The following is a 23,121-nucleotide window of genomic DNA, read 5'->3' as shown; positions in this document are numbered from 1 at the left end:
TCTGCGAGGTAGAAAGATCCTGGCGTGTTACTCCGAGTGACAATATATGGTCCTTCCCAAGTTTCTTGCAATTTTCCGAGGTTTTCCCAGTTTTTCCTCTTCTTGATGATGAGGTCACCCACCTTGATTTCCTTTTGGATCACTTTCTTGTCCCTCCACTTTCTTGTTTCTTGTTGATATTTGTCAAGGTTTTCTGCAGCTTGCAGTATGTCAAGCTCTATCATGTCTTTTTCAATTTTTTCATTATCTGAGCTAGCCTCGATTTTCAGCACTCTGAGGCTTTTGTTCTTTATTTCTTTAGGTGTGATTGCCTTAGAAGCAAATAAGATCCAAAAAGGTGTAAAATCCGTTGCTCTTGATGTTGTGGTGTTGTGGGACCAGATTACCCTCAGAAGCTCATCCACCCACTGTCCTTTCTTTTGATCAAACAGACATTTTTTATGCTTGAAAAGATAAGCCGTTTTCTCTTTCCATAGCTCCGTTTGACTGAGGATGATACACCGAGGCAAATTGTACCATTGTGCCAATGCTTGCATAGAATTCCTTGAAATCAATGCAGTCAAATTGCTTGCCATTGTACACTACTAGTTCTCTAGGAACTCCGAATCTGCAAATGATGTTTTGCCAAAAAAAAACTTTTGTACTGAGCTCGAGGTTATGTTTGCTAGTGGCTTAGCTTCAATCCACTTGGTGAAGTAGTCGACTGCCACCACTGAAAATTTGCAGTTGCCTTGAGCTGTCGGCAGTGGTCCTACTAAGTCCATGCCCCATCTTTGCAGCGACCAAGTTGGCAGAATGAGCTGTACTGGAAGCGAGGGTGCATTCTGTTGATTTGCTATTTTCTAGCAAGCCTCGCAGCTTCTTACCAAGCCTCGAGCATCAAGGATTGCAATAGGCCAGTAGAATCCTTGTCTTATAGATTTGCCTACCAAAGCTTTGGCTCCAATGTGCGAGCCACAAAAGTCTTTGTGAATTTTAGCTAGCAACTCTTTCCCATTTTCTACGGTTATGCACCGTAGCCAAGGAGATGATATTTCTAATTTGTATAACTCTCCATCAACTATTGCGTTGCCCCTGGCCCTTTTTTTCAATCTACTCAGCTCAGCTTCGTCATGAGGCTCGAAATGTCCCCTGAGATAGGTCATGATTTTGACCCTCCAGTCAAATCTTGTGATAGCATTCACAGTTTTTGAGGCTAGCTCTTTCGTTGATGGCATACAGATGGTCTCGTAAAATGCATCAGGAGGCATGGGCTGACTTTGTGTGCTGCCTTTGCTAGCCTATCTGCCTCATCATTCTCCACCCTTGGGATGTGTTGTACAGTAAAACCTTTGAAATATTTCTCCATCGTTCTTACCGCGGTCAGGTACTTGATGAGCTCTGGCTCTGTAGCCTTGCTATTCTTTTCAACATGCTCTTGAATTACTTTGGAGTCTGTTTTTACAATGAACACTTGTTGTCCCAGGGCCCTCATTTTTCTTAGCCCCAGAAGCAATCCTTCATATTTGGTGTTGTTGTTTGTGGACCTCACGTCACCTGCGAAGTCAAGCCTTGCAGTGTATCTCATTTTGACACCCGATGGTGAGGTGATGATAGCTGAGACCCCAGCCCCCTTGTCACACCAGGCTCTATCACAATGCATGATCCAAGGGACCTCGACCTCAATTGGCTAACACATGGGGATGTTCAATCTACTATGAAGTCCGCTAAAACTTGAGATTTGATTGCACATCTTCTTTCAAAATCCACAACGTACTCTGATAACTCTGATGCCCATTTAGCTATTCTTTCCAAGGCTTCTCCGTTTGTGAAGAGGTCATGCAACGGTTGGTTGGTAACTGCCACAATTCTGTGACCCTCGAAGTAGTGCCTTAGCTTGCGGGCTGCCATTACTACGGTATATGCAATTTTTTCCAACTTCGAGTAGAACACTTTTGCTCCTGACAATGCCTCCGATGCGAAGTAAATTTGAATTTGTTTCAGCTTGCCATCAATCTCCTTTTCTTGGACTAAGGTGGTGCTAACCGCTGAGCTCAAGGCTGATAAGTATAATAGCAAAGGGGACTTTGGCTCAGGCGGACACAACTTTGTCATGTTTGTTAAATAATTCTTCAGCTACTGGAATGCTTTGCTCTGCTGCTCTCCCCACTCGAATTTCTTAGAGCTTCGCAATGCTTAGAAAAATGGTAAGCTTCGTTCAGCTGCCTTTAGGATGAACCTATTGAGGGATACAATTCTCCCTGTCAGCTTTTGCACGTCCTTCACCGAGGTTGGCTCTTTCATGTCGACAAGGGCTTCAGTTTTGTCCGAGTTAGCCTCAATACCTTTTGTTGATACTAGGCATCCTAGGACTTTGCCTCACTGGATTCCGAATACACACTTTTCTGGATTGAGCTTTAGATTTGCTACTCTCAAGTTGGCAAAAGTTTTTGCGAGGTTGAGTATGTGGTTCTCTAGCTTGTCACTTTTCACGACAATGTCATCAACATAGGCCAAGATGTTTCTTTGGAGCTGCCTGCACAGGACTATTGCTATCATTCTTGAAAAAGTTTGCCCCACATTTTTGAGCCCCTCGGGCATTCTCACGAAGCAGTAAGTTCCAAAAGGAGTTATAAAACTTGTTTTTTTTCCCTTCATCTTCTTTCTTTATTCTAACTAGGTGGTATCCTAAGAACATGTCCAGCAATGACAACACCTCACTATTTGCAGCGTTGTCTACCACTTTGTCTACTCTCTCTAACGGATAATCATCTTTTGGGCAAGCCTTGTTCAGGTCAGTGAAATCTATGCACATTCTCCATTTGCCATTCTTCTTTTTGACTCGCACCGTGTTGGCTAGCCATTCTGGGTACACGACCGGGCATATGACATTAGCATCAAGAAGTCTTTGAACTTCTGATTTTACAACTTGCGCTTTTTCTTCTGACATTTTTCGGAGTTTTATTTTTTTTGGCTTTGCGCCTTTCTTTATTTCGAGCTCGTGCTCGATTATATCTCTATCAACCCCTTGCAGGTCACTGGCAAACCAAGCGAAGACATCTTTATTTTTATTTTAAGAACTCGATTAGTTTATTCTCTTCTTCGGGCTCGAGGTTAGCCCCTATCGTCACATATCTATCCATGATGCAATCATCTAGGAGGACTCATTTTGTTTCGCCATCTGCGCTTATTTTTACTTTTTCTTTGTCCCTCTTATGCTCAACGTATGGCGTTTTCCTTTCTTGTTGCTCAGCCTCGTTGGGACTTGTCAAATGGCACACATTTTTCTAGCTGGGGGTTTCACCTTTTTCAGTGTTTCTGTCGGGTTGCTGATCGCCATAAACTGTGATGACCCGTTTTAGGGCTGGGATCTTCATACATAGGAACAGCTACCTTATTGCCGCATCAAACTTGTTGATGAACCCTCTGCCAAGGATAGCAAAGTATGGGTAGTAGATTTCGACAACGTCGAACGTTATGCGTTCCGTTCTGGCGTTGTCTAGATTTCTGAATGATACGGGTAACGAAATTTTTCCCAAGGCTTTAACTAGCCTCCCCCCGAAGCCAAGCAATGACACTTCTGCTGGCTCTAGTAAATGAGGATTAATCTTCATTTCTCTAAATGTGTTTGTGAAGATGATGTCCGCAAAGCTTCCGTTGTCAACTAGGACCTTTCCAATTTTCCACCCAGCTATGATGGCCTCGATCACCATCGCATCGTTATGCGAGGCTGTCTTCAGTTTGAAATGTTCTTCCGTGAAAGAGATAGGCATGTGCGCCCACTCTGGCTTGGCTGGAAGCCCATCAAGTATGATTGTAATCATTTGCCTGAAGTAATCTCTCTTTTCTCTTTTATTTTTGAACTCAAGGGAAGATCCTCCAGCTATTGGCATTATCATGCCATAGGTAGGCAAGGCGTTTTGGCTGTCTTCTTGATGCTCGACTTGCGTGGATCCCCCTGAAATTGGCATTATCATGCCGTAGGTGGGTAAAGCTTTGGGGTTGTTGTTCTATGAGTTGTTGGACTCGGCTTTTGGAATCTAGTTTGGAAGATTTGATGGAGGTAGCAGTATCTCGTGTAGAGGCTGGGAAGGCGTGAAGCTCGCGGTTTGCGAGGCTTGCTGAGTTTAAGGGTGGAATTGTGGTGAATGTTGCCACATCATGGCGGCTTGAAAGTTTGCGAGGTTAGTGTTTGAGAAGTATGGTTGTTGTGGCCAAAAAGTAGTATGGTGGATGGTTTTGGGTGCCGCAGCTGCTTTTTTCTCTTCGGCTATTCTTTCAAAGGTTTTTTTGGTTTCTAGGAAAAAATCAGTTGCGTGGTCAAGCTTCTTGCCATGGAAGGTACAGTAGAACATTCGAGGTTGGTTGTTCTGGTTATGCGGCCTCAGAGGCCCTATGCCTCGGGCCTCGGCCTCTTCCCCTTCCGGCGTAACCGCCTCTCTAGCCACTAGCAAAGTTTAGTGGTGATTGCTGTTGAGGCTGCCTGTTGTGGTTTTAATTTTGTTGCGAGGGTTGAGTACCCTCGATCGACAGCACTTGTTGAGCTGGATATGGGCGGTGGTGTTGCTGCACGTAGTTGTACCTCAAGGCTTGCCAATTCTGATCTTTTTCTGCTTGCCTTTGATGATTTTTTTCCGTCACTCTCCTTCTGTGATCTTCATATGATCTACAATACTTTTTTAGCTCTAAAGACAAAGCGTCCATGGTTTTTAGCTTTTCTCTTGTTAGATGAGAGGTTGTTGGGCTTGGAGTTAGCCCTTTGATGCATGCAGCTATGGCTATGCTTTCGTCTACATCAGGAGTTTGTGACTTCAACAGAACGAATCTTTTAACATAGCTGGCCAAAGGCTCTTTGTCTTTCTGGATGCAAAGGAATAGGGTGCTCTGGTCAGAAACTGCCTAATGGAAACCTTGAAAATTTTGTATCAGCTTGGTCCTGAGATCTATCCAGCTGTATACTGATTGTGGTGGAAGCAGTGAATACTAGTTGAACGCAGCTCCCTCGTAGGCTATAATCAAGAACTTGGCCAAGACCACGTCATCTCCTCCAGCAGACGCTACTGTAGCCTCGTAGCTCATCAAGAATTGGTGAGGGTCATTTTTTCCATTGAATTTTGGCAATGCAACCATCTTATAAGTTGTGGGCCACGGGGTTGTTTATAAGCCCAGGGATAGTGGAGGGTTCTTGTCGATTGTGGTGTAGGTGTTTGTTATCGCTAGGGTGTTGTGTCCAACGAGGTTGGGATTTGGGTGTGGGATAGGTGTGTCATTCGTGGCATGTCCTGGAAGTGGCGGTTGTGGTGGCGTGGTGTGCAGGTATTGCAGCTCGTCCAGCTCTTCTTGCAACTCTGCTAGCTATCCTTTTGCTTCGTTTAACTTTGCTAACTAGCTGGCTGCTAGTCTTTGCGCCTGTAGTTCTTGAGAAAATTTTTCTTTTTCTTTTTTCAATGTTTCAAGTTGTTTTAGCACCGAGGCTAACTCCTTCTCTGTTTCTCCAAGTGGATCATTTTGTGCGTTTACTTATGGTTGTGTTTGGCTCGAGGTCTCTACCTCAATTCTCTTTTTCTCACTCCTTGTTCTTAGGTTGGCTTCTATTCTTTTTAGTTTTTCTAGCTTGTTCGTGTTGTCTTGCTCAACCCGGACAAGCTGCCTTTCCTACTCTCTCTCATCCTCAATAGTCTTCTTCTTCTTCTAGGGTGGCATCGTGGGTTTTTTTGTGGCTGAGAACACGGTGGGCGCCCTGTTGGTCTCAAAATGGGTGAACAACTTATAATCTCTTGAAAAACATCTCACCTTTACAACGCGGTAGGGCTCTCCTTTTATAGTGACTCGGAGGTTATTTTACATACCATGATTACCCTTTCTCACCTACTACATTCCTAGAATATGCCGTACATAAAAGTCTTTGGGGGTAACGTGTACTCTCCTACAGAGTCATGCTTATCACGCCTCCTTGTACTCACGCTTCCCACGCCTCCTTGGAGTCACGCTTCTCACGCCTCCTTGCAGTCACGCTTCTTACGCCCTCGAGCCCTTAACCTCGAGGCTTATTCTTTTGTCTAAGTCTTCAACTTCGTAACCTTAGCTTCGCGTTGAGAAGACTCCTTAACCTCGTGGCTTCAACCTCGACACGTATGGTTTAGTCCTGACCCTGAGTAGAAAACATAACGAAAGACTCGGTGCTCAAGATTAGTTAGCTCACATCTTTAGCCAGTAGCAAATAGTCTCTAGCCTCGGAATCGAAATGACAAAGAAGATGCAAGGTTAACATAGTTTGCACGCTTGTTTACAACCTACGAGGTCAAGAGAGTTTTGTCCATTGACCTTGATCTTACGAGGTTAGCTAGTCTTTGCCGATGAACGCCGCTCGAGGTTGATCGGTTTTTGGACGATCCCCAACATTCAACATTTGGACAAACCCGGTTCGATATTTTTCCAAACAAGGATCAACATTCCAAAATTTTGTATCTTCTTCAACCTTGAGGCAGCTTCTTCCTCAACCTCAATGGAGCTCGGCGCGCGCTAGGGGCGGCGGCGCACGGGCCGGGGTGGCGGCGGCCGAGCCTGGCGCGCATCAGGGGTGGCGGTGAAGCACGTTGATTTGAGGGAGATGAGGACGATATCCAACGGATGTAATTTCTCGCACGAATCTTAACACACCGGAACCCACGTAACATATAGGCTTCCGGAAGGCGGATAAGATTGGCGGGAATGCCTATTCATCGATTACGTGCTCGAAACCTGATCGTCGTGGGCCGTATCTTTGTCCACCTGTCCCCAAAAAATCCTGATTTACAAAACATCAGCCCAAATTTTAACGCCGGCCCATGTGTGATTTTTTTCTTGGGAATTTGGTATGGCTGCATATATGTAGATTTTAGCATGATGAAATGGCACACCTATATGAACTTTTTTCCAAAAAGACTTTTCTTTTCATGATAATTTTTCACTGTATCTTTTGGAAATGCTTTTAGGAAAAGATTTATATAAACATGTTTAGAAAGCTTTTCATAAAATATTTTCATCCGAGGCATTTTTTTTCTTAAGAAGCTAGGCAAATTAGATTTCGAGAGACGTAGTAAGCAAAAAGAGGGGAGTCAAGAGATGACTTGGGAGGATGGAGAAGCATTGAGTTGGTGGACCTCATCCATGCGAAGGCAACCATGCATTGTCCTAGGTATGCACTTGTGTTGACGGCAATTAGCGCGTCAATTCATAAACCGCAAGCGCACGGATCAGTTGTACCTTTTCTCTTAGAGTATTCCCCCAAGGTTTATCAATCTGTGGAACAAGTAAGTTGCTAGCTCTCACTTTGTACCAATCTTGCTTAACGAAACTGAGTGTACGTATTATGTAGAGAGACAAACTAAACTAATAACAGAGATTGAGGCAATATAGCAAAGGTTGACACTAGGAGATAGAGATAGATATAAGCGTTCCCTCCCTAGGATTCAGGTTCACAAGAATATGCATCTACTACACAGATGGATGCTGTCCTCAATAGTTATTACAGTGGTTACATGCTCGCTCGGCCTTTTCCTCACTGCATGCTATCACTACACAAGGATAATCAATCACCTCGCTCACACACACACTATATCAAAGCATCCGTAGAGTTAAGCTAATTACCACGATTATCAGAAACTCTACTAAGAACATATGTTGTACATGATAGAGATCTCACATATGTAAACGAAGCATTGCAACAACACAGACTATGATGCATTAATGGGCATAAAGAACATGTAGCAGTTACATATCAAGGACCATATCAACCTTAGGAATGAACAAATGCTTTACCACATGATCTTACACATGTTGACAAATAAATAGGGTAAGGAGCACCTGGAGAACACCCTGACCGAAGATGAAGACAAGGGGAGGCGCAAGCGACTAAGCCACCCTAGGCCGATCGGCCTAGGGGTTTCCTCCCTCCTTTGGAGGTCCCTTTCAACGACGCAGTTCCTGATCAGATTTAAATCCCTATTTCTTCTCTTGTGGCGGTGACGGCTAGGTTTAAACTCGTCGGGCTCCTCTCCTTGTTGAAAGTTCTTATAGTTGGCGGCATCAGTTGGGGTGCCTTTGAAGCCAAGTTTCTGGAAAATAATGCTAGGAACGTCGTGGGCGCGAAAGGGCACGACGATCGGGGTCGAAAACGGACCAGATCAATTGCCCTGCCCTGTTTTGGTCTCCAATGCCCGAGTGCTTCATACAAAAATTGTAGATCTCGTCAAGCTATGCAATTTTCCATATAAATTCGCCCTAATCGGAGTTCGGATGAGGAAGATATGACCCGTGCAAGTTTCAGCTCCTCCTGTGGGCCTGCAGTTCAATGTTCGTGTTTGGGCCTTCCAATATCCAAAGTCCAGGCCCAAATCCAACTTGTAGAAAAACCCTTCATTTATGTCATATTTCCTGTGATTTTGCAATATGGTTCAAAACACAACACATATGCAAATATGAGATTATTTTAGGTACCAAGTGGCTGAAAATACTAGTTAAATGGTACTAAAAGTGTGTCAATAATGAGCGTCAACAACCTGCAACCAAGATGTGCATGCGTCAATAATTAGGTATGCCAAGAGAAGAGAAATGCTGCATTTAGATAAGAAATTGAGTCTACGATGTTGAGAGAATTCACTAGTTGATACTAGGAAAATGACTCGTTCCTTCTTTGGCGCTGAAAATTTCTTCCTTCCTTATTTGACACTGACTTCAACTTTCATCTCTAAAATGACATCGCAGTCAATTCTGTTAGCTACCAACGTGAAAGACCTGCTTGTTTTCTTGTAGTTGGACAAAGTTACCCCTACCAACCGAATAGATGGAAGCAATCCCCTTCTGGCTCCCTTTCTTCCTCACTCGTTAATCTCTCACCCTCAAAATCGGGAGGCAGCAGCGGCAGGGGGATTCGAAGGCGGCGGGGCACATATGGACGACGACGACATGGGCCCTGACAGCCTTGCTGCGGCGGCGGTCGTGGGCCCCATCACGTGTGTTGTTGCGGCAGTCGCGGCCCTGTTGGCTGAGCGGAGGCGACTGCCGTGGGCCCCCTTGACCGGCCGGACGCGGCAGGCGCGAGCCCCATCGGCCGGGACGACATGGCGTCCGAAGGCCACGACGGGCGAGCCGATGCAGCGGCCGCGAGCCATAGTGCTGGGACTTGATGCAAAAAATGATGCAGATTTGCTCATTAATATGCAAAAATATGGTGAAAAAAGAAACAAATTATTCAATATAATAAAAATTAAATGTTGAAAAAAATGGGCAACATTATTGCTACAAGTACCCTACATGCGCAACAAATAGTACTATCGGTTAGAATTTAGTTATACAACTATATGAGGGGCAAAAGCATCTTTTCAACTGGCACTTAACGATGTTATCTAACGGAATTGACTGCGGTGTCATTTTAGGGATGAAATTTGAGGTTTTTCAGGACCAAGGAAGGAACAAGTCATTTTACTGGTGTCAAATAGGGAATTCTATGTGTCACATATCTAAGGAAAGCCATGAGCCACTCCTACAACAAGAAAACTGATAATCTAATGAAAGATGTGGTGTACGAAAGGTTAGAACTTAGACGTGACAAGCTTGAGGGGGTGTTTGGATCCTGGAGCTAAAGTTTAGTCTGTGTCACATCGAATATTCAGAGGCTAATTAGGAGGACTAAATATGAGTTAATTATAAAACTAATTACACAAATGGAGGTTAAACGACGAGACGAATCTATTAAACTTAATTAATCCATCATTAGCAAATGGTTACTGTAGCAACACATTGTCAAATCATAGACTAATTAGGTTTAATAGATTCGTCTCGTCGTTTAGCCTCCATCTGCGCAATGGATTTTTGTAAATAGTCTATGTTTAATACTTCTAATTAGTATCTAAATATTCGATGTGACAGGGACTAAAATTTAGCCCGGGATCCAAACACCCCCTGAGAATGAGAGCAAAATGAAGCTCCCTGAATATAACGCCTAAAATATATCTTGCATGTGTTGCGCCTTTCCCATAAATGCACAAGGACAATATATAGCTATAAAAGTTTTTGAGGCATGTTTGGTAGACCTCCTCCTAATTACTTTGAGAAGCCATTCTATTTTTATGTGTGAAGTGATACTGAGCGGAAATTGAAAACTAATTTTTTTTCCAACTCGTAGCCCGTTAGTTCATTCAGAAAATCACTTCATGCAACTTTGAATCACTCCTCTCCAAATTTATTTTGACAAGGCTCCTAGACTGGATTCAACCTAAAAGCTAGCTATTTGGATAGCTCTGCCAAATCCCTGGTACCAGTAGAAACATTTCTCCTTGGAAATCATCATCTTACTAGGGTGGAGTATCCGGATCTCCCGAAATGATTTCATCTCCGGCAATCAAGAGTCAGTCCAAAGCAATGTTTGGATCAAGTTCAAGCATGAATTTGTCATGCTTAAGTACAGACTCGCAGGTTATCAAGTCCGAAGCCGCCAACTGGCCAACCAAAACTGTATTGGCACTGTAAGTCAACGTTACTGATGTATCAAAAAAAAATTAGTAATGCAAGATTCCCTCATGTCCTAGCTTATTATTTATTTTGATTTTTCTACAACACTTATTATTTGTTTTGATTTTTCTACAACACTTTGACTATGTATCTAGATGTAGGTGTATCAAAATGTGTATTTAGAAAAGCGAAAACAAATAGTAATATTGCCGCGATGTATCTTTTGCTGTGCCCGGCTTTGGTTTGGTCATCCATATGTACAAGATTTTTCTTAAAATAAAAGATGGGCAGCCATTTAATACCATGGTGACGCAATCGCAGCTGCATGGTCGTACTTGCCCGTTCCACGGCGGACACAGTGATCTCAGGCGGGGCGTTGGCAGGCACGGCATGTGGGCTGACATGAATTGCTTCTGGACGGCAAGATCATTCATTCATTAGCCGAAAGAATCTGCTTACTCCCACGATTCGGATCCAGAGGGATTAGCCATGGCTTGGCAGGATTCCATCTCGTCCTCATCACGCGTGCAGCCAGATCGATTGGCAGCGTAGAAATGCGGTGGTGCACGTGGCGTCCTCCACCCCCCACAGCCACAGATCACAGCGTCATCTCATCACCTACCACCTTCAATTCCACCCGGTGAATCACTTCTCATCTACACGTACAGAGTACTCGCTAGAAGTCTACGTGAGTATCATACACGTGTACATATCCGTCACGTTTGTTTTGCCAATAAAAAGGTTACCAAGGACACCAGACCAGAGTCAGTGATGACCTTGCAGATGCCACCGTAAACGAGCCGGCAGCCTTTTGGACACAATTGTACGTGCCGGAACCATATCCATATCCAGCTCGTATCTCCATCACCAAAGTCGTTTCCAAAACCAACACGATCCAAAAGCTGCACCAGGAGAAAAAAGGTGAAAAAATTTGGCAACCAGTTCCAGAAGAGTACTCCTACGCCGGGTAAGCAAGGAAACGGAAAAAAAAAAACCGGGGAGCAGGGAGCGCGGCGACCTGGCCAGGAGGAGGGGGGCCGGGCCGGGGTGGGGGTGGTGGTGCAGTCCACGCGACGCACGCGGCACCTCGGCTCGCCGGGCGCAATAAAATCCGCCTCGCCTTCGCGTCCTCGTCCCTCTCTCTCTCTCTCTCTCACCCCTGCCAGAGCCAGCCTCCTCCTTCCTCTGCTCGGAGATCAGGAGACGACGACCCTGTCCTGACCCGCGCGCCCTCCCGACCCCCTCCCCTCCGCGCGCGTGCCGGCTATGGCGATGGACGACGTCGCGGGGGCCTCCTCCTCCTCCTCGATGGCGGCGGCCGGCTCCTCCGACCCGTCGCACGGCTGGCAGACGGTGTCCTACCCCAAGCGCAACCGCAAGCAGGCGCAGGCGCCCCGCGCCGCGGCGCCCGATCTGGCGCTGCAGGCCAACGGCGGCAAGGCCGGGGTCTTCGACGCCGTCGAGAAGCGCTCCCAGGAGCGCCACCGCGCGCTGCAGCAGCAGCTGGCGTCCAGGGCCGCCGACCTCGACGGCGCGCGGATCGCCGCGGCCACGGGGTTCGCCGCCGACTCCGACGACGAGGACGACTCGGACGAGGCCGCGGCGCCGCGACAGGAGGGGGAGCCGAAGAAGCCCAAGAAGCCGAAGGTGAAGAAGCCCAAGGTGACGGTCGCCGAGGCCGCCGCGCTGATCGACGCCGAGAGCCTCGCCGCGCACCTCATCGAGATCTCGGTAACGCTCTCCTGTCGTCCCCTTGAAATTGCGGTCAGATCTCGGGTGGGACGGTACGGATCAAGGTTTTGTCCGTTTGCTGGGGGTCGGATCTGGGTAGGGTTTAGTGTTGGATCTCGCGGGGTTTGATGGAATTCCGACCAAATGCTAGGTCCGACGGGGTTTCGGATCAACACGATTCAAAATTCTATCTAGCTCCTATAGTGAAAACAAGCTTTTACAGAGAGTTGGATCTTAGTGTGTAAAGTTGGGATCTCGGTGGGAGCTTTGGGTTTTGGCTCAAGGATTAGATCCTGCAAAAGGTTGGAACCTTCTTCTTTTTTTATGTATACACAGATTCTGATCATGTGTTCTGTGTGCAGGGATCGTACGAGAATCAACAGGACATTCAACTCATGAGGTTTGCTGACTACTTTGGCCGGGCATTTGTAACTGTAAGCGCAGCCCAGTTTCCATGGGCGAAGATGTTCAAGGAATCTCCCGTGTCCAAGATGGTTGATGTGAGTTATCGTTTCCCTAGAGATTCAGCGATCTGTTTATGCATGTGATGCGATTGCTGTTTGTAGGATGGTTATTATGCTTTCGCTGTAGATTATTATTGTGTAGCCATACATACTGATGTATTTGGAAATTATGTTTTCGCGCCAAAATTTAGAAAATCCATGCACCAGCAGCTCTGGTTTGGGAAACTGTTATGGTATTTTTGTCGTAACCTCCGTATCATTAACAAACTGAGATAGCCTACCATAAGAAGTAACCAAAGCCCCTAGACTATTACAGTCACGGGTCTGTTCCCTGCATGGTGGCAGTACCAGTATGCAGGTAGGCACCCTGATTATGTGTGATTGAGTCCTGATTGGCCATCAACGTGATGATTGTAGCGTGCATGTCAAGAATATCGGCTTGATTACTCCAATTTTGGGTGTTTTGGGATGTGTAATTAATTGTATCACAGTATACAGCTGGATCAGGTCATTTAACAACTATTATTTACGCCACATGCTTCATATTAGGATGGAGTTAATAGTCTTTCATTGATCTCATTGATCTGCTACTATGTGCCTTCTATGTCGCTAAATGGGTAGCTATGCGTGCAATTAATGTTTCCGTATACTGATGGTGGTGGACACTGCTGTTTTTGGCTTGGGTAGCATGGTTGTATTTGTACCTTGCACTGAAAATATTTAAGCATGGTAATGCCTTTGATTTCTGTTCGTTGTTTATTTTTGGTCTGCACCTAACTAGTTGCTGTACTGAGCAGATCCCATTGTGCCATATTCCTGAGCCAGTCATCAAGACGGCTAGTGATTGGATCAGTCAAAGGTCTTCTGATGCCCTGGGAGACTTTGTCTTGTGGTGTATCGATAGCATCATGTCTGAATTGTCAGGCCCAGCAGCAGGAACTAAGGGTTCGAAGAAGGCTGTCCAACAGTCTCCAAGGGCTCAGGTAATTATAAATTTAGAGTCTCACATACGAGGTATAATGTAGATGTGATTAAGTGTAAATAATATTCTATTTAGAATCATATTCTTTTTGTTTGATATTACTGTACTGCGCTATTCTCAGCATCTTGGGGGAAAAGATGAAATGTACATCTGATTTAATTAACTTTATTCATCTGCTACTTAATATAAGAAAATGGATAGATGGACATGGCATGCCATTTGTTTTAATCATATGTTAAACTGGATCCCTGTTACTGAGGTCCAGCAGTAATCTATTGTGCTAGTGTATTTATAGACTTGGATAGCTAGGAGTATACGCTTTGTAGTGGCATGTACATCAGGTTTCTGATTGTGTATTAACAGTTACAAATAGCCTGCTGTGGTTCTTTTTAGACCTCCTTTTTGTATGAGTAAATAACTGGATGTTATTATAGTTATTCGATCAGATGATCACTATTCACTAGGACTGTTCCAATGTTTAATCTAGTGTGCTTTTCTTCATCATCTTATCCTGAAATTTTAGCGATAATTGTGTTCACGACTTGTGGTTTTGAATTATTAACAGTTACAAAATATTTGTTGTAAGGTCTTCCAAGATTGCATCAGTCGTATGTGTTATATGATTAAATCTTAAATTGTTGTTTTTGTATTTTGACAAAACTCACTGAATTATATTGGCCTTTCGTCTGTAACGATGCACAGATTCATCTTTCTTTTTGGCTGGTAATTTTTTACTGAATGTTACTTTTGACAGGTTGCAATCTTCGTTGTTCTTGCCATGACTTTAAGAAGGAAGCCTGAGGTACTAACAAACATTATGCCAAAGATAATGGGAAACAATAAATATCTTGGACAGGAAAAGCTTCCCATCATTGTCTGGGTTATTGCTCAGGTACACTTTTGCGTGGTACCACTTATGCTAGTTACTTACACTGCCGTAAATTTTACCATTTTGTAATTTTGTTGCACCATTCTTTTCTGATATACCACAGGCATCTCAAGGTGACCTAGTAACTGGCATGTTTTGCTGGGCTCATTCCCTATTTCCCACATTATGTGCGAAGTCAAGTGGTAATCCCCAGGCAAGAGATTTGGTTTTGCAGTTGCTTGAAAGGTATTGCTTAATGTAAAATCTGATTAATTGCATTGTGCTGTTGCTATATTCTCTGCTATATTGCACATTCTTGTTATATCTTAATACACTTCAAAAATATTTGTGTGTAGAATTTTGTCTGTCCCCAAAGCTCGATCAATCTTATTGAATGGAGCTGTTAGAAAGGGGGAGCGCCTGGTTCCCCCTGTTTCATTTGATTTGTTCATGAGAGCCACATTTCCTGTTTCTAACGCTCGGATCAAGGTTTGTTCTGCTATTTTCTATGCTCCTGTTTACTAAACTTTCAAATGATTCTTGTCCTGAACTCCTAAAGCAATCCTGTAGGCTACAGAAAGGTTTGAAGCGGCCTACCCAACAGTCAAGGAGTTGGCTCTTGCTGGTCCTCCTGGCTCTAAAACTGTGAAACAAGCATCGCAACAGCTTTTGCCTTTGTGTACAAAGGCAATGCAAGATAGTGAGTGACAGTGTTTTATTAACTTGCTTTGCAACATATAGTCTGTTTGCCTTGTTTTGATACACATCTAATTAGCCTTTTGTGATATCATATTCAGAAAATGCAGAGCTCACCAGGGAGGCTGTTGATGTATTTGTTTGGTGCTTGACTCAAAATACAGAGTCCTACAAGCAGTGGGTGAGTAGTCTAACCTGTTTGGTCTTGTATTTTTGCCAGCCCCATGAAAGAAAGTTGTGACTGAATAATCTTGATTTTCAGGAAAGAATTTATGCTGAAAATATTGAAGCCAGTGTTGCTGTCCTGAGCAAGATTGTGATTGATTGGAAGGATGTGTCTCCTAAGCTCAATGGTGAAGCTCTTAAGGCAACTGTGAAGAACTTAAAGGCTAAGGTAAGACAAAATAAGTTGCTTTGTTCGACTATTAACCTTGTACAGTTTAGATGTTTGCGTCATCCAAGTTTTGCTTTGTGTGCAACTTTATGTTGCCCACTGAAATCTGAAACTTCAGGAGTAGTTCGATGAATGTTAAGTTTAAGTCACTTCGAAGTACCTAAAGGCTTTATGATGTCAAAATGAGATGCATATCTGTGACTGTCAGGAACTTTCCACTTTGAACCTTATGCAAAGCCAGGTTTAGTTTGATTGATGCAAACGATATTATTAATTTGAACTCTCAGTATATTTATATCTCCAGATATTCATGTGTTCTACTTTGTTCATCGTTGCTATTGCAGAATGATGCAGCGCTAGAGACAGCAACAGATGCTGGAAAACAGGCATCTATCAAAGAAGCAGACAAGCACTGCAAGGTGGTCCTTGGAAGGCTGACGCGTGGTGCCACCTGTCTGAAGAGCAGCCTGGTGGTGATCGCCCTTGCTGTTGCTGCTGGCTTCATGCTATCTCCTGACATGGACCTCCAGTCTGAGTTGGAGAAGCTCCAGGCGATGGTCTCGTCGCACCTGTCGTTCTAAACATACCCGTCCAGATGTCCATCAAAGTTATACAAGCCGTCCAAATGGGATGGCTCGCTCAGCAGTGAAGAGAGCTCAGGGGGTGTGACATAATAAGAGGGGATAGATGCTAGAACCAAAAGGGGATATAGTTTCGTGAGTTGCCTGTTTTTTTTCCCGCATCTCCTCCCAACAGCATCAGAGCCTGGGAGGAGATGCAGTCACTTTGCAGAGAGTTGGGGTAATCGGTAGACTGATGAGTGCGAAGAAGGTTCGGTCAAATGGGCTCAACCAGAGGACTAACACTTTGCTTGTCTCGTTCTGCATACGAGATGATGATGGCAAACAGTTTTGCTTTTTTAAATCTAGAATCTTGAATCGTATTCCATGTGCTGTGTTCTGGTCGGCTAAAATGTATCTGTTGGTGTTGATATCCGGTTAAATTGCGTGTGATGCTGTGCCCATGTTTGGTGTGCTTTTTTTGCCCGAGATTTTCCTTTTTGCAGGGGTGTGATGTTGGATGGATCGTCACGGTGTCTAGTGACTTGTCCAATATCTTACATTTCCAGATGGTGTTTGGACGAGGAAGATAAAGATTGTCTGGTGGATTTCTGGGATCTCGATGAATTGGACTGAATCTCAAGGACCTGTCTATGGGCTATGGCCCTGTCGGTCCAGTATTTCTTGATGTAGATGATAAAGTTTACTTAATGACTATTTATCTGCAATTTATCTGAAATTGGACCAAATATCACGGATTTGCCCGTGATCTCCCATTTTTTTGAGGCCAGTGACCAGCTCTGGATTTTTTTGTGGTTAAAAGTAGAATGACCATACGGACAAGTTTGGATTCAGATACCGTGAACCCAGACATTCTTTCCTTGTGGGAAATCATTTACCCCTGGGCAGCGACGTGTCGAGGCGGAGGCGCCGTGCCGGCGGCGAGGGATGGCCGGACGGGGACGGAGATCGGACAGGGGGCAGGGGGTAGCCCCCGCCCCCTCACATGGCTGTGCGTTGCTTTTGCTTGACTCGTGATGCAATGGAGTCAGCGCCAGCAAGATGCTGGGTTGGGTTGGTGCGGCCGGTGCGCCCTGCCCACGCGTCGGCCGCCACCGCCCCGGCCGACCTCCTCCGGCGGGGCCCCCTCCACCGCCCCGCCCAGCATGGCAAGGCAGCGCGCGCGAGTGGCCTAGTAGATGAGTGCTGCGGCACGCCGAGCCCGGGTCGCCTGAGTGTGCTCGGCACTGTCGCAGCGGTTACAAGCTACAACTACAAAGGCCACTCACCAGCGCCCGGCTCGAATGGCAGCTCACCACCTCCCCCACCTGTCCTCCCCCGCGCCCGCTCCGCTTCGGCTTCCTCCCGAGACGTCCTCCCCCGCGCCCGCTCCTCTTCGGCTTCCTCCCGAGACGACATGGCGCCCTCCTGGGCGTCCCCGTCCGCCCTCGCGCTCACCTCCGGCACGCGGGTACGTAGCCGACTCAAGACTGAATTCGCCTGTTTTACAGTCTCAATCCGGGGTATGCAATTAGTTGAATAGCTCTGGCTCTGGTTCGCTGCAGGTCAGCCTCCCGCTGGCGCTGGCGCTGCGGCCGCGGCCGGAGTCGCGTGGCCCGCGCGCGAGGCTCCACTCGTCGACCGCCGCCGCGTGTTCCTCGTGGTCGCGCCCCCTGCTGCCCGAGCTCGCCGCGGTGTCCCCTCGTGCCGGCACCCGCCGCGGCGCTGGCAGGGCGCCGCCGCTGTTCCGGCCTCGCGCGTGTACGCATTTTTCCTCGCCGGACTTCAACAGTTCGATTTTGCTAGCGCGAGCTTAAAAGCTTGGAATTATTTGCTTGAATTTCCCTGGGTGAAATGAATCGTTCCCTTTTCCAACAACAGTGATGACGACGTCCCAGATTGCTAGTGCCGCCTTCACATGGGGCACCGTCGCCGTCCTCCCCTTCTACACCCTCATGGTCGTCGCCCCCAACGCCAACATCGTAAGTCACTATCTTCCTTCCTAACTTAACAGCACACACCATGGCGGCCTCCATGCTCGCTGTCACCTCATCTCCCTGCTCTTTTGCGCGCAGACCAAACGCACCGTGGAGAGCAGCGCCCCCTACGTCGCGCTCGGCCTCCTCTACGCCTACCTTCTCTACCTGTCATGGACACCGGACACCCTGCGCGCCATGTTCGCAAGCAAGTACTGGCTCCCTGAGGTACTAGTACTACCACTGCTACAACAGCATCACTGAAAACTGAACTACGAATTGTCTGAATGTTCTGCTGCTGTTAGCTGCTGCTTAGAGAAATGAGTCACTTTCATCTCGTGCATTCTGCAGTTGCCGAGCATCGTCAGGATGTTCGCGAGCGAGATGACTGTCGCCTCTGCGTGGATCCACCTCCTCGCCGTCGACCTCTTCGCGGCAAGGTCAGGCACGCCACTGAATCATGTCATCGCAAAACACTGAAGAACTTGTTAACATCTGTGTTTCTGTGTTTGTAATGCAGGCAGGTGTACCACGACGGCCTCAAGAACAACATCGAGACCAGGCACTCGGTCTCGCTCTGCCTGCTCTTCTGCCCGGTTGGGATCCTGGTTCATGTGGCTACCAAGGTACTGGCAGGGGCAGTTGGCCGCTCACATTGATGATTGGAATTGGGTGGTTGTATGTAGGATTCCATTGTTTAGCTGGTGGATTTTGTGATTTGAATATCAATAAAATTGATTCAGTGTGCCGATTCTTTTCATATACAGGCTCATAGCAATTATCGCCAACTGAATTTACTTATCGTTACGTTAGGGTCTCCTAGCAGTTCATGATAGTCTATGTTTTTTTCCCTTTTTTTGCAGGTAATAGTCTATACTTTCTCAATAGCTACTGATTACATATACTGTAGTAAATTCATGTGATCTCAGACAAACCAAAAAATTTAAGATACCAATAAGCCAGGAAATGAGTGGAAAGAATTACATTATTGAACTGCACTTAACTTTTTTTTAAAAAAACTACTGCACTTAACCTTGACAGAACAACAGAAGGACAATGCCTACGTATAAATTAATAATACATAAAATAAGGTTTATAATTACAAATGCAGAGAAATGCATCACTTCTCTGGATGATATGCTTACTTATCAGAGTTCATGCTGATTACTAAAGTAGTAATGGACCCATCCTTGTAATAGAGGCAACAAAGGATAATCAGCCCTATATTTCTGTTGATTATAACTATTACTGTACTTGCAATAGTCTATCATCTGCTTTATCCCCATCAAAGATCCGGTTAAGTATCAACGCCAATCTGATGCCAGCCTGTGCTAGCCTCTTCTCCACAACCGGATATCGAGTGAAGAAATAATCATCTGCAACCCAGAATGCAGAATTTCTAAGTATTGTTACCCAAAACATAAACACGAGATGGCCGCGTGATTCCATTCATATCAGTGTGCGATGTATGCGTTGCTTACCTCCTAGAGTAATGTCTTGCTCCACATCTTTATAGGCATAGTTGCAGGAATAATGAATGCTCTCAATCGCATAGCTGCATGATATGTTCATAATGTCAGTTCCTGTCTATAACTGTAGTACTCATGACCATATTGGAAATTTCGGAATTGAGTCCCTACTCGTTTGCGCAGGTTGCCCATTTGTTCTTGCAATTTTCCCAATGTGTAATGTCGTCAGACCATCCACCCTACAACTTACAGCCTTAGAAACTAGAAAAGCATCCTAGCTTATCCATGAAAAAGAAACCAAGATATCGGCATAGAAGTGCTCTAGTATACTCACTGTAAGGTTCATCTTGAGAGCCTCTACCATGGTATCCATGCTTCTGTTGTAGAAGTCCTTGATTGCGGTGTCTATGATGCTGACATCCCACACCTAGAAAAACACAAGGGTCTGACTATCAGACTGAATATCTAGCAGAGTACATATGCAGGTAAATTTAATTTCTATGAGAGGTGAAAGAACAGACGTGGTGCAGGTTTGTTTTCCTCCGGTACCAGTGCACGATGATCGTGTTCCCGCCTTCGTCTTCCTCATAACCAACATGGAGCGGCTGGTGCACGTCGCCGACGAAGTGTGCCAGGAACATCAGGCTCTCTGTCAGGTTATCTGATTATGCATATGAACGTTCAGGAATCAGAATCAGTTCTCTTTCAGCGTGCTAGAATGGACACAGTTTTGACACGTGCTTGAAAAGAGTTCGGCACACACTTACACGAAGTCTTCTGGCCATAGCTGTAGAGCTGTTCGGTGTAGTTGTTGATGGCCCCGACGACGCACATCCCTTTCTCGCCACGAGAATTGTGGCAATCACCTGAAAGGTACATTTAACTGCCTTATTACATGCTTATCGCTGCTTCACACCATCGCTTATCTCTTTTAACCTTGCGCCTGGATCTTTTCAACATCTCCGTCAGTCTATCACTGTCTGTGTCTGGTTAAGTTTCTGGGTTGCCAGATACGTCTCTTTGATTTGCCACATGAATATTACCTCAAGTAACAGATAATTACTTGCTAAAACAAGTGATTCAGCCATTCAGCGAGTATCCTCTTGCACTGCCAATCGGATTTTCCAGGCCATTTAGCATCACATGTAGCGTATCCAACTATAACAAGACTACAAGAGATTATGCGTGCACATGTGGCTGCCGGTTGCCGGCGACGTGCTCGCCGGTGGTCACATTCCTGGTCCCGTAAGAACGTGGGCCAAAGATATCAGGGCACGAACAATATCCTGTTCTGAACCGGGACGAAAGACACAACTGTCTCGCTGTCTCACTTGTCCACGTGCAATTATTAGTTCACCCCCTTTTTTGTTTTGTTTTAAAATTATTTTTTCCCACCGGCATTTCACTGGACCAAGAAGAGGAAATTTGAGAGGGGTTAAGATTGGTAGCAAAAAGTAGTGTTATTTATGATGAAAGCGGCTGTTTGAATAAGATATGAGCTTAACAATGAGGCCAGGCATGTGGTGATGCGTGAAGCAAAAGCAGCTTAGAGATCTGCATCTTCACTCAACCCCTTGTCCTCTCCAAGAAGCAACAGTCTTTTGGCTGGCCATGGAACTTGAAGATGCCTCAGCGTGCATGAGCCAATCGGCAAGGCACAGGTTTTCAGATTGGACATGCGCTGCATCTCCATCATAAATCACCAATTTTAACTCAACTTCTCCCACGGGCGATGTCCATTAGCGAACCTTGCATTGCTCGCAAGACAAGCAACCAAGAGGTGGGAAAATGCTACGATGGACATGCGCCAATGACTAGAACATGCGGCCAACCTGTTCTATGAACCTAAGGGAATTCAAAACCACACGGAAATTTGCTCTCTTAGTTTGAAGTTATACTTCCTTCAACGTCAGATAGTCCAACAGATGTCCCACTTCGATGAAATATCTATCTGGCAATTTGTAGTCTTATTAAAAAAGCACAACTACTTGGCTAAATTATGCTCCGGATCTAGAGAAAATTCCTTATTTGCCATCGAAATTTACATCACTTCCTTATTTGCCACCGAAAAAGTTTGCCTTCCTTATTTGCCATTGGCTCAAAATTGCATTCCCTATTTGCCATCAACGTAGTTAAGTTGAAAAAAAAGACGGTTTTACCCTTATAATATAGGGACATATTGTTGTAAAATTTAACTAGCTGCATATGCATGGTGTCATCAACACATCTTTAATAAACATTTGGCTGGTATGAAGAACGCAAAATCAATTGGATACGAATTTTACAATGGATGTGCCCTTATGTTATAAGGGTAAAAACATCTTTTCATGTCCAACTTAGCACTGTTGATGGCCTATAGGGAACAAATTTTGAGCTGATGGCAAATAAGGAAGTCAAACTTTTTCGATGGCAAATAAGAAAGCGACATAAATTTTAATGGCAAATAAGGAATTTTGTCCCGGAACTACGCCTGGCTCCACTACACTAGATACCGCTTGGCTTTACTCACGGAGATACTAAATTCCATTGACACGCTGCACTTTTATGCCTACTCTTATTTTTTGAAGAGAATGCATTTTTTTTTTCTTTTTGGCCGCACGTAGTTCGTTCAACTAACCATAAAAAAAAGATCATGCAACTAAACTGCTGGCCCTGCTTACTGCACTTCAGGAGAATGGCCCCTAAAAATAACAAGGGTACCAAACATTTTTTTTAACAACGCTCGCTTCTGGCTAGTGAATTGTGTTAGAGCAATTAATGGATGGCAATGAAACCTCGAGCCGTTTACAGTGTGCACGAAGCTGGGGGCAAGATGGAAGGGAAGCGGAGGAGGAGGAGGGGACATACGAGAGTACTTGAAGTTGCAGACTTGCGGGGTGTTGGCGTAGTGGAGTGGGCTGGACCAATGGTAGTGCCAGCGCACCTCGTCCGCCCACGGGCACACCGTCGACAGCTCCCCGCCCGCCGACTCCGGCAGCAGCGCCTGCACCGCCGCCGCCGCCTTCTCCGACAGGTACTTCTGCACGCCACGGGAGAGGCACCCCCATCAGAATTCAGGAACGAAATAAGCAACTCTGCCCTGCTCTGCGCTGCGGTTTCGATCTGGCTATCCCAGGGTGGAATCGGGCGCGACCTCGGCGATCTTGCAGACCATGATGTGGCCCTCCTTGCCCCAGGCGTCGGCGCGGGGCGGGGCGAGGAGGAGGAGGAGGAGGAAGATGAGCGGGAACAGGAGCAGCGCCCGCTGGTGGGGCGGGGGCGCCATCTCTCTCCCTCAGCTCTCGGCTCTCCTGTCCTGCCTACCTCCTCTGTTGCGTTGCCGCTGACGAGACGACGGACAGAACGCCGCTGTCCTTTTCTTCGTGGATGGAAAGGATGGAGTTGGGCTGGTATTTATCGACGGTCGAGAATATTTTGGGCGGAAGAAACGTCGTACGTGGGCGTAGGGCCGGGCCCGGCCCGGATGAAGGCCGAATAGCGTCAATGCGGATTCAGGCCCAGTAGCAATGGT

General features: G+C 45.8%; 3 protein-coding genes across 3 annotated transcripts; 2 read left to right on the top strand and 1 right to left on the bottom strand.

Moving 5' to 3' along the window:
* The first annotated feature begins 11,607 nt into the window (after positions 1-11,607).
* Positions 11,608-16,553, top strand: LOC117855993 (uncharacterized). The gene is made up of 10 exons (XM_034738398.2): positions 11,608-12,201; positions 12,564-12,701; positions 13,463-13,648; positions 14,402-14,539; positions 14,640-14,761; positions 14,872-15,004; positions 15,086-15,215; positions 15,313-15,392; positions 15,474-15,605; positions 15,950-16,553. Exons 1-10 carry the CDS (start codon positions 11,737-11,739, stop codon positions 16,184-16,186), a joined length of 1,761 nt encoding a protein of 586 aa, XP_034594289.1. The 5' UTR covers positions 11,608-11,736; the 3' UTR covers positions 16,187-16,553.
* A 143-nt stretch (positions 16,554-16,696) lies between these two features.
* On the top strand, positions 16,697-18,901 carry LOC117855994 (protein MAO HUZI 4, chloroplastic). The gene is made up of 6 exons (XM_034738399.2): positions 16,697-17,636; positions 17,731-17,926; positions 18,047-18,147; positions 18,241-18,369; positions 18,493-18,581; positions 18,662-18,901. Exons 1-6 carry the CDS (start codon positions 17,172-17,174, stop codon positions 18,798-18,800), a joined length of 1,119 nt encoding a protein of 372 aa, XP_034594290.1. The 5' UTR covers positions 16,697-17,171; the 3' UTR covers positions 18,801-18,901.
* Positions 18,902-19,189: 288 nt separating this feature from the next.
* LOC117855995 (endonuclease 2) lies at positions 19,190-22,980 on the bottom strand. Its single transcript, XM_034738400.2, has 8 exons — positions 22,744-22,980; positions 22,458-22,629; positions 20,378-20,476; positions 20,132-20,271; positions 19,945-20,037; positions 19,782-19,849; positions 19,623-19,696; positions 19,190-19,517 (listed from the first exon to the last, which is right to left on the bottom strand). The coding sequence occupies exons 1-8, from the start codon at positions 22,873-22,875 to the stop codon at positions 19,387-19,389; spliced, it is 909 nt and encodes a 302-aa protein (XP_034594291.1). The 5' UTR covers positions 22,876-22,980; the 3' UTR covers positions 19,190-19,386.
* Between the last annotated feature and the right edge of the window lie 141 nt (positions 22,981-23,121).

Source organism: Setaria viridis, chromosome 5, assembly GCF_005286985.2.
Source record: "Setaria viridis chromosome 5, Setaria_viridis_v4.0, whole genome shotgun sequence".
In the NCBI taxonomy this organism is placed as follows: domain Eukaryota; kingdom Viridiplantae; phylum Streptophyta; class Magnoliopsida; order Poales; family Poaceae; genus Setaria; species Setaria viridis.
The sequence above is the reverse complement of the archived record's forward strand: the minus strand, read 5'-3'. Positions and strand labels throughout refer to the sequence as shown.